We start from the raw sequence: 15,200 nt of genomic DNA, 5'->3' as shown, positions 1-15,200 counted from the left end.
TGCTCCATTAATATCCACTCAGATAACAACTATGTGTGAGTATATCCAGTTAAGTCTTGGTTCCTCAGAGCAGAAAAAACAGAAATTTACTTGTCTATAGAGAGGGAGAGAGAGACAGAGAAAATTGACATCATAGCTAAGAGCGAAACCAAACTGACTTTTGAAAATGACTAAATAAAAGAACTTGTGCTGTACTGTATACACCCATAAACTCAAGCCCTGGAGTAGCAATTTATTTAAAGCTACAACAGGTCCAGTGACATAAAGACTTCAAAATATCTGCCAAATCTGAGGCTATGGCGTATCAAAAGACATTAACTCAGCGTTGACACTCTCTAAGTAATATAGAAATGCACACAACCTCTATTGTGAACTGTGCTGCCATTTGGTTTTTTTTTTTTTTTTTGTTTTTTTTTTTTTTTTTTTTTAAATGACATCAGAAACAGCAGTATGCGACATTACGTGATGGCAGAGCTTCAGTTCATCCTTTGTCATTTTTTTTTTTTTTTTTAATAAATAGGACAGGGGGAATGAATGAGAGAGAGAGGGGGAGAGAAAGAAAGAAAACCAAAGGGGAGAAGAGACGGTGAGAAGGGGGGGGAAGAGAGACAAAAAAAAAAAACTCCTGGGTCACCTGTATGGAGAAAAAACAAACAAACAAACAAACAAACAAACAGAGGAGACAGCAAACAACAAAGAGCAACATAATAATAGAGAAAACAAAGCACCATCACAATAAACTAGCTAGTCATAGATATCAGTATTTACTAAGTAATAAACAATATTGTGCAGCACGCAAGATAGACAGCGCACAGTGTGCTTTGAGGCAGCAGCCAAGAAAGCTTTAGTCCGCGTCTGTGAATACCCATGTGTGCATACCTGTGTGGATCAGCATGCTTGCATTCCAAAGGTTTCTCCATGTAATGATCTGCTAGGGAGTGTGGGGGGGCCTCAGCCCCGTCCTCCAGGGTGTGAAGCGGGTATGGAGGAGATCAAAACTCCAGACATCCAGAGGCCCCCAGAACACAAAAGACCATGGAAGACCAACAGAGGGGCAGCCGCGCCACTGTTCCAGTAAGAGCTGAGGAGAGTCCCAGATGAGGGCTCACTCAGCAGCCGCGGAGCAGAAGCCAGGGGGGGTTGCAGTGACGCGCCCGTGAGCTCCGCCGGCCCCCAGCTGCGCCTGAGTGACCGAGCCCTAGGCCGAGAGGCCGGGGGCACCCCACCTCCAAAGGGGGCCCGAGCGGGCCCCAGGCCCCAGGCCCCGACAAGCGGCCGCCAGGGAGTGAGCCGGTGTGTACCCGGACTGTGCTGCCATTTGTTCTTTGATATTTTTTTTCAGCTGTTGTTTTCCAGTCCAGCAGATCCATCGAACTACAGGGGCTGGTTGCCATTTGCCAGAAAAACTACACATCAAGCAAGTTGTGTGGAAAGCTTTTTTATGAGACCACACAACAGGGGGCGGGGGATGAATCCAAGCTTACATTCACTCCCTCTGTTTCTCTCTCTCCTCTTTCTGTAACAGGAAGTACAGTAGTTTACCCTTGCCAGTGGTCCCTGTGGCCCAAGTATACAGTAACACCTAGCTCAACTGCGCTTAAGACATGAAAAAGCATCCGCCTTTATCCTGCCGTAATGTTCCAGTTCTGATTTTATAGTGCCATAAACATATAGCAGGACTAACATAACACTTTTATTGCTGTAAGTAGTCTATTGGGTTTTAAGCTAACATAAGAAGTACAAGGAAAGTACCACAGCAGTGAGCATGAGTCTAAAGGAAAGAAGTCATGATAAAAGTGAAACAAGGGGTAGACAAAGGGAACATAATGATTTATATGCCTTGGTGCAGCAGAGAAAGGCTGAAAATGTGGAACAGTTGGGAAAAGAGAAGGAGGGAGAAAAGGATGATAAAAAGAGGGTAAAATGATAAAATAAACATGGAGGTATGTGGTAATAAAGGGGGTGTGAGAAGGGGAGGGAATGTGAGGGCAGCTGGAAGAATAACCACACTGAAGTTGTTCAGAAAAGGAATGATTTAGGAAAGGGAGAAAGAGGCTGAAAAAAGAAGGCAGCAGAGATGAAAAGCAAGAAAGTAAATGGCAAAGATGGAGGATGGAAAGGAGGCATAAGGAAAGGAACAGAAAAAACATGAAAAAGCTAATGGGAGATCAAAACAACAGATTCAAGAAGTAACATTATGCAGGAAGGATATATAGAAGCAGCCAGCCACAGCATTAAGGAGATGCAGATGACTCAGCGAAGCTGGAAGAATGGAGCTGAGCTGGGCAGATGGAGGTCTACGGCTTGCAGCAGATAATGCTGAAACATCTTTTGAACATCTGGGACAGCTTTAGCTGCATGACACGTTGACATCTAGTCATAACTATAATGAGATTCAGCTAAGACTTTTTTACATTATTTATTTAATAATTGTTTAGTCTCACTGCAGGTTGTTTATCTTATATAAGTTACTAATTTTGTTTTCCTCACTCTACATATTTTAAATGAAGTCAGTGGTTTTGTATACTTTACTTATATAAATGAATTTATTCACTCTTGTGTTACCCGATCCTGCTCTACTGCCTCATTTGGTTTAGAAGTCGAGCAGTCTTAGGTTTCATTCACCATCATATTTCTGGTCAAAGGAGCTTGCAAAGAAACGTGAATGTTTTGCTTCCCACTGACGTCACACAAAGATTTACGGTGTGTTTTAGAGGCTATCTTTGGATGCTCTTTGGTAATTTGCGGTTGTTTCATCTGGGCTGTTTATACGTTAATTTCTTTGGAAATTATGATGATGAGAGAAATCATCCAAAATACAGTATTAAAGTGTAGCAGGTGACTGCGGCACAGGAGCTAGAGCAGGCCATTCTTCAGTCCGCATGTTCCTTCTCAAGTCCTTTGTTTTTGGCAAGCTTCCATCTCCAAATTACCCTGATCCATATGTGAGGCCATGTTATCACTCATACACATTGCAGCACTGCATGAGTACAATTAGTGCTGTATGAAATGTGCATAAGTGGGTAAGTCTAGCTCATAGTGGAATGTGTTGTAAAAATGCCAAAACTATAATAAGCAAATGAAAAGCTGCACAGTTTATTAAGAGTTTTCTGTTAGTTTGACACTGTAGGCAGAACCTTTTCACATTTGAAATATTTTAATGTACTGTTACTATAAACATCTCGACTAGAGCAGTTTTTGAATTAGGAACTTCTGATCACAAATAAACTCAGTTTGGTCCGCTCTGTTACGTTACCCCTAAGAGTGTTTTTAATATTCATAAAACTAATTTTAGAACTAAACTTCCTTCACTCGTGAAATCTTTTATTGATTCTCACTGCAAGCAGTAATTCATTATGATTTCTCAAGACCCCTAAAATGTCGTCTTTGAACAGATTGAAATTTTTACAGCCAAGTGAGAACGAACACTGTAAGCTACGTTCATTTTTCACTAATTTAGTGTGTAAGGATGATTATCTGGAAAGCAATTTGAAGGGTTGGGATAATTATAGTTTTTAGATAATGCTGATACACTCTGACATTTAAATGAGGTGGCAGTGTGTTTTCTTGGGAACTGTGATATTATGACTGTAATTAAAGTAATTTCTTAACACTGTTTGTAGAAATGGTTTTCAAAGCTTTTGTTTTATTCCTTTGCTGCCGACAATCTGAATGCATACAGGGTTAAATGGGAAAGAAATGCACAAGTTGTTAGGAGTGCCCACCTGTCCTTGTCCCACCTATGACTACAAGCTGCGTAGGTGCTTGTTAACCATTAGTTCTGGTGTCAGGGGCACTATGCACGGTAACACAGAGATATAAAGCTCACTACTGCAATGTTTTCTGTCTGCCCGAGAGACTTGGACCTATTAGCATGGCATGGTGCCATCTGCTGTGTAAGCTACATTAGCTTTGAGGTTAGCAGTAATGGAGCAGATGTGGAGCTACCATTAATCTTCTTCACTTTGTGTATATAAACCTGTTATACGTAACTGGTTTGATTGTATTTGTGTTGTCAGATTGTTTGCTCAATTGTTTAGAAAATTAAGTTGAAGAAAGTTATTTTCAGTAGCCTGTGAAAGTAATGACTAATGTGAGTGATTGCTGTGCAATGCGAACCGTTTTTACTGCACAAAACCAAAAAAAGTATGTAATAAAATTAAGCTAAGGCATGTTTAAAAAGTGCTATGCAAAGAAAAGTTTTTTAAAACCTATAACTGCTTTTGCAGGCTATTTTTCTGAGCTTATCTGACAAAGTTTTCTATGTTTCGGGCTATTTAATCTAGACTAGCTTCCATTGCAGTAACATGGAAAGCTCTAGCCAGAAGCACTGCATACAATTTTCTGAAATAATTGGACAACCTACTCTTAGATATCTGTGACCCACATTTTGGTCCTTTCTCTGTTTGAGTAACACAGCTGTGCAGTTTTACTGTGGAAAGGAAAGAAGATAGTGGTTAAATACAGCAGGTCAAATAATGAAAAATTAAAATAGAATTCAGTTGTAGTGCGTCATATCACATGAACTCCATCAGTATTGTTAATGAGATGACCAGTTCTATTAATTTTCCCTCTTGGTGGTTGGGGTGTCATGGGTGGTCATTTATGTGCAAACACTGTTTTGTTGTCTCAAATGTACTTTTTTGCATGGTCACTCTCAAACTTAAAGTAATCACAAGTAAATAAAGTATGTAAGGAAGTAAATCACAAAATCCAGGCTTCAGGCCCAATGTTGTCCCCTCTTCTCACATCAAACTGACATCAGATCATCCATGCATGACCCCAAACAGTGCCTGTTTTGTTGTTGCCAGAGTTGCTCAGCTTGCATTCACTTGCAGACTTAAAAAAAAACCCTCAAACTCTGAAGTTGGAAAAAAAAAATAAAAAGGCAGGATTTTGCAGGTCAGAAACAGGGAGGTCTTAAAGGGACATTTCCACTGTGGCTCACTCATATAGTGCTATGGCTTTCACTTCATTTTTGTTTCAATGGCCAGCAATGCCACATACGCAAAACTAGAAAACTCTCTCTCTTCTCTGAAATGGAAAAGAAAATGATTTCCCTGCAGATATCTAAAACGACTAATGAGCTAGACAAAGCAGTGAAAATAATTGTGTGTTGTTCACCCACGGTGTCACATATGATCTAACTGGACCGTGCTGCTGGGGGCAAAGACTACAGCTGAGTTATTAGAAGTCCTCGGCCCATATTGCAAAACTCCAGCTTGACCTGAAGGTCCTGGTTTTGTGTGTTGCACCACTGCCATGCATGCCTTCAAACCTCCTGAAAGACTGCATATCTGTGGCCTTTAGGCTTTCTCCAATGTTTAATCAAGTGAAAATGTCTGAAACAGAACAATCTGGTATCAGAGTTCACTGTTCCATTCATGGATGGAAGCATTTGTCATGAGACAGAAAGCAGGAAGCAACAAATTGAGATGCTTGCTTTGACCTGGACCGGGGCGAGAGAAGTGAAACTCGATTAACATGCACTCTAATACAACGCAGAAGCCACAACCGTGCACATGCAGGCTTCTGTTTACAATCATATAGTCATTTCAGTGATGAAGTCCAGGAGTCCAGGTATGGTGACAAACGGCAGGAATAGTAGACTTGCAGTGGTAAAGAATATTACTGTAATGGAACTCACACACATAATTACATACATGTACAGACACATATAAGTACATAAATGGATACTCATAGAGAAACATCCAAGCTGACATTTTCTCTTGTGTAATGAAAGTGTAATGAAACCCTGAAACACACACACACTCACACAGAGGCGCCCTGGGCTGAGGGCTTGGCAGAGCAGAGTAGATAGATTAGTGTAATAGTCTCGGCCAAGGCAATCATCTGCCCACTGTAGGGCTTCAAAGACTGGCAGCAAGATCCAGCTCAGACACAAAGAAATTAACCACAATGAATGAGTCACTTTGGATGAGTTCACACTGCTAACAGCTCAAGAAGGAATGTAAGGGAAAAACAGAAAAAAGAAGAAAAAAAAACACATAAAAATGGGGAAAAAATGTACTTTTGTGTGCTGAGTAAAGCTCAAACAGATTTTCAACATCTTGATTGTTGATTGTATACATAAATTATAAATGGTGATAGCTTTGCTTGCACACTGAAAATGAAAAAGTTTTTCCTTATTTCATTGGCCAGAAAATGCTGATATTTTAATGAAGAAACATTCTAATTTAGTACCTGTAAAAAGGAGGGTTCGTGCAGCTAATGGTTTCTTGGAAAGATTCATGTATGGCAAAGAAGCAAACAAGCACTCGAGCCCAGTGCATTATTCCTCCCTATTCTTTTCCCGGTTTGTTTTTGACAGTAGAAAATGCTTTTTTACTATTTAAAATCATATTTTTTCTGCCTCCATTGTAAAAGCGGAAAATGTACATTTCCATCTTTGGAGCAACAAAACACCAGACTGTTTAGGAAGAACAGCATTTCCCCTGCAATATTTTATTTTCCTATTTTAAGTTACTTTTCTAACAGACAAAGGTGGACAAAAACTGTTGATGATTATGATAAATATGCTTAAACTATATTTAAACAGCCTAGATTTTGTGATCCAAGAACTGGACTGAAAATGACTGGAGCAAAAACAATGTCCAAAGCAAAACTTTGAAAGACATCAGAAGGCCTGAAGAAATATTCCTCAAAACCATTATAATAAATAAATAATAATAAAAATAATAATACTACAAGGAAGTCTGACTATTTGAAAGCAAATAAATAGGGGCTAGAAACTTTTGAAAGATTCTATAGTATAAAACTAGAAACACAATTTCCTACTTTGCATTGAAAGTTGATGACTTTTAAACCCGCATAACCTTGAAAAGCAATATACACTACCAGTCAAAGGTTTGGACACACCTTCACATTTAATGGCTTTTCTTTATTTTCATGACATTTATTTTCATAACTCAAAACATATTTTAGATTCTTCAAAATACTCACCCTTTGCTTTGATTACTGCTTTGCACACTCTTGGCATTCTCTCGATGAGCTTTATGAGGTCGTCACCTGAAATGGTTTTCCAACAGTCTTGAAGGAGTTCCCAGAGATGCCGAGCACTTGTTGGCCCTTTTGCCTTCACTCTGCGGTCCATCTCATCCCAAACCGTCTTGACTGGGTTTAGGTCAGGTGACTGTGGAGGCCAGGATATCTGGCTCAGCAATCCAGTTTCGTCATAGCAGTTGCTGGTTTTTGCAACTTCACTTGGAAACTCATTCCAAATTTTAGCTATTTTCTGGACTGACTACCTTGAGTTCTTAAAGTAATGATGGACTGCCATTTCTCTTTACTTAACTGATTGGTTCTTGCCATAATATAATTCTAACAGCTGTCAGCTGTGTACCAACCTGACTTCTGCACAACACAACTGATGGTCCCAACCCCATTAAGAAGTCAAGAAATTCCACAAATGAACCCTGACAAAGCACACCTGTGAAATGGAAACCATTTCAGTTGACTACATCTTGAAGCGCACTGAGAGAAGGCCAAGGATTTGCAGTGCTGTCAAAAAGCAAAGGGTGGCTACTTTGAGGAGTCTAAAATATAAAATATAAGACAAGTTATTTATCAATTTTGTCTTTGCTACATAATTACATAATAATAATAATAATAGATTTTATTTGAGGGCGCCTTTCAAAAACCCAAGGTCACCTTACAAAAGAACAAAATTAATAAAAGCAATAGTCATAAAATACATAAAAATAAGTGATTAAATAAATAATTGCAAAGCAGAACTTGACAACAGATAAAATCAGCACTAAAGCGAATACGTTTGAACAGATGTGTTTTGAGCTGTGACTTAAATGCGGGAAGAGAGTCATATTTCTTATGGCTGGAGGAAGAGAGTGGCTGGAAGAGCAGAACGACTGAAGGCTCTGTTCCCCATAGTGGTAAGACGTGCGGACGGAACAGTAATAGTTTTAATAGTTTTGCAATTTTCATTAGTTTTTATTTTTATTTAGTTTTGACTTCAGATTTTCAATTTTATATCAGTTTTAATTAGTTTTTACCAATTGTTTGCTAGTTTAGTTTAGTTTTTATTTTTTGGAAAATCCTTAGTTTCAGTTTAGTTTTGATTAGTGTCAGTTATAGTTTTAGTTGTGTTTGCAAGAATTAAGTGCAACAAAATCCCAGTTTCATCATATCAGTCATGCTCTTCTGCTTATCCTTGGGTATGTTGCTATTCCAGCTACCATACCCTGCACCCTGGACAGGTCGCCTGTCTGTCGCAGGGCTAACACGCAGAGACAGACAACTCACATTCCCACCGATGGGTTCTTTAAATAAATAAATAAATAAATAAAGGCAGATGAACAACCATTGATACCAGGCAACTATAAAATGTATATCTTGGCCCCAATGAGACTATTAACTCTTGCAGCACCGGGTGTTCGTAATTTTGGTTCAAGTGAATTGATACATTTTTTTGAAGGCAATTGACTCACACAGTTATGTAGATGTGCCCGTCCTGTTGTCTCGGGATGCATCACGCTGCCTTGCCTGGGGTTAGCTTCTGTTTCTGGGGATGAGGGTTGAGTGTGCTCCCTTACCTTTTCAAGGTAAGCTAGGTTAGCCTTCTTGTGTGAGCTTTTCAAGTGCACTTTAAGGTTTGTGGGATTTTTTTTCCCCTTTAGAAATGTCCCTCATAATTTGTCTCTTTCCACTACAAGACACTTGCTTTATCCAAAACACAGTCATATTCAAAGTAATCCCAAATTGGACTCTGGCGCTTTCTCCTGACTTTTCCTGACATGATTCTGCGCGTGGACGCAGCAACACAGACGACTCGACTAACGTACTGCCACCTGCTGGCATAATGAGACAGCAAGAAAAAAATCTGGAAACTAAACTTCATTTTCACCCTTGACTATTGTATGACACACACACATCTACGAAAACTAAACACATTTTTGCTATAAATTCAGTTAATTTTAGTTAGTTTTGTGAACACTCATTACAGTTTTAGTTAGTTTTCCTCTTTTTATTTTTATTTCCGTTAACGAAAATGTTTTTTCACTTCTAGTTTTCGTTATTTCGTTAGTTTTCGTTAACGATAATAACCTTGGTAAGATGAATAGCAGATGAGGATCGGGAAACAGTGGTGATATGGAGCAGGTCACACAAATAGGAAGGAGCAGATTTATGGACACACTTGTACGTGAGAAGTAAGAGTTTAAAATTTATCTTGGCTTCTATGGGCAACCAGTGAAGCTGCTGAAGAACTGGCGTAATATGAGCCCTTGACAGAGTACGAGTTGTGACCCGAGCTGCAGAATTTTGAAGAAGTTGGAGTTTATGAAGGGACCTTTTAGGGAGACCAAATAAGAGGTAATTGCAGTAATCAATGCGGGATGTAATACGACTATGGACACGGATGGCAGCAGCATGGGGAGTAAGGAAGGGATGGAGTCGGTTAATATTACCTAAGTGGAAGTATGTAATTAATGTGGGACTGGAATGAGAGAGTATTATCAAGTATGACACCCAAACTCTTAACCTGAGGGGAGGGTGGGAGAACTTTCAGTGTTAATGGAAAAACTGTGGGATTTGGATAAGATAGAGGCTGTACCAACAACTAAAACTTCTGTTTTATTACTGTTTAGTTTAAGAAAATTGGAGGAGAACCATGATTGTAGGTAGGTGAGAGGGATAAATTGGGTTTAGAAGAAATGTAGAGCTGGGTGTCATCATGTATCTTGCTTCATATATTTGATTTCTTCATTATGTATCTACAATTTAGGAAGTAGTAAAAATAAATAAAAGCCATTAAATGAGAGGGTTTGTCCAAATTTTTGACTTTTTAAAAGAAGAAATGCTGGTATGAGCTGTCAAAAGATAATCAATAAATGCCTATAGTTTAAGTTAAAATGCAGAGACCTACCAGGAGTTATGAAAACAAACGCTTTTTATAGAAAGATATTACTGCTTTAAACACAGCCACACATACATTCTTGCACACAAACGAAGCCCAAAGCAAGCACAGCAGTTAATAGAGAAATTAATCCCTGTCTGTGGATGCATGTGTATCCAAATGCAGCTGCTTGTGTTTGAGCTTGTAGGTACCAGTGACTTTCATTCCTGTCATTAACCTGCTATCTTCAGTATCCTTGTATGTGTCCCACCATAGAACTAATGGCATTTTCAGGATGTGTGTTTACGTGTAGTCAAGGTTCACCACTATTGTGATAAAACCATTAAGAGAAGCAAAGGGTAGAATTCTCATGGTCATCCACTGTTCAGATGATCCTATTAGTATTCATAGGGTTGTATGAATACCCTTCCTCACATGCACTCACATTCACTTAAAGCCTTGTGCTGTTATTCCATAGAGGGTATAGTCATGACCTGCCATTAAATTCATCCCCGAGCTCTTAATACTAACCATTAAACCTTAACAAGTCTTCTAACCTTCGCTTAACTCGAACTCAAAACCAGATGCTTTAACCTGGCCAAAGTAGCCCTCTGCTGCTCTCAGTGCACGCTCGACCACGGGCTTCTGAACTAGCTGCCCTCTTTGGATTTAATGAGGAATTTCATTAGCATTTTAATGACAAATTCCAGGACCGCTGACAAGACTTTATTTTAGAGAAACTGAAGGGCAAATATGCAAAACCTCCACTCAATGTGACAAGTGTCCAGTAAAGAGCAACAAATTGGACTCAAAATGTCCGAGTGTCCAAGAGAATATCCAAAATGATTCATTCTTTATTCATCCTTATTGTCAGAACTGACGAGGAAAGACTGAACGGTTTAAGTATACTTGTGCATCGTCGCAGGTCCATGCTGTCAAAGGTTGTCGGCTCAAACCTTCTGTGCCATAATAAGTCATTTAATTATCCTTTATTTGAGGATTCAGCATCCAAAGGAGCGGAGTGTGTTTACTCTGTGTCATTTCATTCACTTCACTTTTCGTCACTCTTGATTTTTTTTTCTGCATTCCTGTCTTCTTTTAAAAATGCACTGTACTGTTTTATTACTCTGGAGGATGGTGTCACATGTTTGTAGAAACAAAGCAGTGGGTATATTCATTATTTAGATTGTGCATATTTTCTGCACAGTGTTTTCACTATGATGACATGAGGAGCCTATCTTCTTACAGTCGTACACAAGAGAACTGACAGAAGTTCACCTGATGTTAGAAATTTGTTTAAGGTTATGAATGATGGTTCATTTGAAATTAAAAAAAAAGAGTAATGTCCTCCCACAGCAATTATTTCATGTACTTTTCATATTTTTATGAAAACCTCCCTGTTTAGTTCGACTTTATTTTTAACATTTCATGCACAGAATAGAACAACTGAATATAGCGAGGCCACTCAGCCTTGTTGCATTTTGTTGCAATTGTGATACTGCACCTAAACTATCTCTTAAAGTGCTAATTATTTTAATTTCCTTCAACTTACAAATGTTGAATCTCCAAAACAGCCACAGAAAGGGAATAGACTAGGCTAATTAACGCTGTATGTAACTGCTCATGATTCTTGCTATTCTGCCTCTTAGGCACTATTGCTACTGCTTTAGTTCTTTATTTGTCGGGAACCATGCATAGAAGCATTTAACTAGTATTGACTTTCTATCTGCACTCCTTAGGCAGGCAAACACAGCATTAGTTATGAAATCCAAATAATAGATGTTGAGTCAAATATAATTACTAGTTTATTTGTTTCTCTATGAAGGCTACTGTTTTCCACTAAGGTAGACTATATTAGCCATCTCAAAAAGGCTTCAAGAAGCTTGAAGCCAAGAAACTGCTGACACACATGTTGAACTGTCATTTTGCCTTCCCTGTCTTCCTGCCACAGAATGATCCCTCCATCAAGCAAGAACTTCCTAGTCAACAACCTGGCAGCAGGCACCCAGTACGACCTCTGTGTCCTGGCCATCTACGATGACGTTATCACCTCTCTGACAGCGACGCGAGTGGTCGGCTGCGTGCAGTTCACCACCGAGTCAGAGTACATGAGATGTCATTTTATGCAGTCTCAGTTCCTGGGTGGGACCATGATCATTATCATCGGAGGGATAATAGTGGCCTCGGTTCTAGTTTTTATTATCATCCTGATGATACGATATAAGGTGGGTCTATCTCTGTCGCTCTTGTCCAGTCTAGCCATAAGGCAGCAGGAATGAGGCAAGAGAGCTTTTCATTTAGCTGAATGATTGTCGTTATGGTGATCATGTAACAAGAAAAAGTCACGAAGTGATCTAGTGATTTTTTTTTTTAAGCTTTTGGTCTTCTTTGTATCTTTCTAATCAAAACTGTAAATTAGAGCTTAAATAAAAGCATTACAATGATTTGTCTACATAAACTGATATTTTGAAGCATTTTAAAGTATCCTTAACTGATGCAAAAGCTACATCTGTTATAGTCATAGTGGTATTAGGTCTCCTGTAAATTTTTAAATATCATAGCATATTTTGTTTTATTTACAACAGCAACTTAGTCCTGATACAGGGACCAACAGGTTGGACTCAACGTGAATTTTAAAAGGGAAGAACCAGGTGAAGACATAAAGGACTAAACGTGTGCCTTAAAATGCATAAAAGTATAACTCAAAAAGTGTTTTTCTTGTTACTTGAAAGGATTCAAAGGGAGACACTCAAGATGAGAAAAATCGGATCTAATTTTCCCTTTTCCCTATGTTTTTTCCTCAGGTGTGCAACCCTAGTGAGGGTGGCAAAGGCATTTCAATGTCAATGACCAACGTTCACTCACAGACCAATGGGCAGCAATCTCAGGGTTGCACCGTGACTCCAAGCTCCTCTAAACACGGCTCAATCGGATTAGACGACCTCTCAGGAGGCACAAAGAGGAGTGGTGCTGCAGCAGCGGGAGGTGGGAGAAAGGATACAATAGCTCAGGCCTCTGAGTCTTCCCTGCCTGACTGCTCCACAGCCACATCAGTTCTCAGCCAGGCTTGGTCGGCCAGAAGCCCAACAGCTGGAGCCGAGGAACGAGAGAAAACAGTTGAAGAGAGAGCTCAAGCCGGCATTGCATCACCCACCGCCACCACAGGCTCCCTACACAAGCCAAAGCGAAAGCCCGCCCCAACTAAGCCTGGCTCTGCTTGCTCCAGTGGCCAGGGGATGATCGAGAACCTCCCAACTGCCTCCTCGACACGACCACCTTCCTCTACTTCCACCGCCTCCTCTGCCCTCCTTCATTCCTCATCCCCCGGTGCCCTGGAGAACCTCAACACCAACCGAAATAACTCCACCGCTCTCTCTCAGACCCCACCACCTCCCTTTGCCTCTTCCCCTTTCTTCAGCCCCATCGCCACACCGAGCCCAGTCCCATCTGTGCGATTCAGAGAGACGCCCATCCTGCGCCGGGCTCCTCGCACCGCCGCCTCTTCTGCCAGATATCAGACTCTTCCTGTGGAGGAGGGAGGAAGGAGCAGAGCTAGGAGGAGGTACTCACTCAGTGAAGGAGGCTCAAAAACTCACTCCGCCCATCAGGGAGGAGGAGGAGCACCCAAAATAGGGCGCGTAATACGGAACAAAAGGAGCCAATCAATGAGCGGTATGCTACTCCCAAAAGATGGGGACGAAGAGTCGGACAAAGGGCGGTGTGACTCTGACTGGATCTTAGAAAGCACAGTTTGAACTGGAATGAGCCAGCGACCATAAAATGAACTTTGGTTTATTCATTGTTTGTCCTTTGTGTGAGTGGATGCGTGCAGTGTGAATCAAAGTTTTGTTTATAGGCGTATGTGTGAAAAGCCTGCTTGTGTCACGAAAAACTTTGCGTGTTGTTACTGTGTGTTTTCCTGTTTGAATTTTCTTTCTAAACGTGTGAGAGGTTGACTGTGTTTCTGGTAAACGTGTGTGTGTGTGTGCGCGCTTTTTAAAAAAATAATCAGTCTTTTCATAACTTTTCTCCACAGTTATTTGTACTTGATTTACAGTTTACAGTTTTGTTTTTTGCTTTTGTTTCCACTTCAACAGTATCCATTTTGCAGTCAATCATTCAGCGAGTGGATAACTTGCCTTGTCTCGTAGCGTCCTCGAGTTGTCTCGTTGGTTCCACTTTATAGCACAAAAGAAAAACAAGACAATGGACTCGCCACGTCATTTCCCGATTCACTATCACCTTATCTGAAAAATACCACAAAAAGGGAATTAATACAGGAAATAAGAGGAATAAAAAAATACAAAAACGGGAAAAGCACACCATTCTTAATGTTCACACGCTCACAGAGATGTGCATCCATAATGTGGCAAGAGAATAGCAGTCGGTGCCTTCTTTTGCACTAACAGACCCTCACTAACCGGATTTAGGACTCCACCATGGCTCCACGAATGAGGGGACGGATTAAGGAAGAGAGATTTCACACATAGCCTTTCTTACCTACTGCGGAGTACAGACCTTTTCTGGACACATAAAGACAAAATGTTGCAGACAGATGAAGACTTTAATGAACCTCTTATGAAATTGATATTTTTTAAAGCGAAGTATTAAAAAAAAAGCAAAGAAAAAAAGCAACGTGAGAACCTTGTGAGCTTTTCACTGACACTGGTATAATACAGCCTGTGTTGGTCACAAGCTCACGGAAAGCTTCTGTACAGAAAAAGACAACATGTACTGTTGTTATGTTGTGTAAAATAAAAAAGGGATAAAATGAAAATGGGAATGTTATGGGTGTGCTTTACAGCGAATATACAGCATGTCAAAAAATATACTGTGCTGGCATATTGCTCCAGTTTTTCATATCATTATTATATATTATATTATCTTTTCAATTGGAAAATTGTTTGAATGATGCGGCTTTTCATTCATATTTTGATAATTCGATGTATCGATGTTTACCTTAAAACCTCAGGCATAGTTACACACACACACACACACACACACACACACACACACACACACACACACACACACACACACACACACACACACACACACACACACACACACACAGACGTAGTCTGGAGGTTTATTCACAGCACAGAATCTGATTTCCATACCTCCCACCTCTCACTGACTGCATTTATTAGAGGGAAGCAATTTAGGAAAAAGTGCTCCCTGTGAGGCTTTGACAGTTTGCCAATGTGCCAATGAGTAAGGCTCACGTGACCTGTTTTTAAGTGCTTACAAAACAATCATAGCGCTCACATGAAAAACAGACTGTTGTGTAGCACGTGAGAAATAAGAGAGGGAGCAATAATTCAGCTCC

At 40.1% G+C, this 15,200-nt stretch overlaps 1 protein-coding gene across 4 annotated transcripts in view; it reads left to right on the top strand.

Moving 5' to 3' along the window:
- lrfn5a (leucine rich repeat and fibronectin type III domain containing 5a) overlaps positions 1-14,648 on the top strand; it is a gene marked incomplete at its 3' end in the record, with an annotated part of 141,783 nt that extends 127,135 nt beyond the window's left edge. For all 4 annotated transcript variants that reach the window (XM_080871197.1, XM_080871195.1, XM_080871198.1 and 1 more), the window contains 2 exons: positions 11,823-12,096; positions 12,676-14,648. In XM_080871197.1, coding sequence (XP_080727323.1) covers positions 11,823-12,096; positions 12,676-13,626 — 1,225 coding nt within the window. The remainder of the gene's footprint in view (positions 1-11,822; positions 12,097-12,675) is intronic.
- Positions 14,649-15,200: the final 552 nt, after the last annotated feature.

This window comes from Rhamphochromis sp. 'chilingali' (assembly GCF_963969265.1).
Source record: "Rhamphochromis sp. 'chilingali' genome assembly, chromosome: 21".
Lineage (NCBI taxonomy): Eukaryota > Metazoa > Chordata > Actinopteri > Cichliformes > Cichlidae > Rhamphochromis > Rhamphochromis sp. 'chilingali'.
This window is presented reverse-complemented; position numbering and strand designations above follow the sequence as displayed.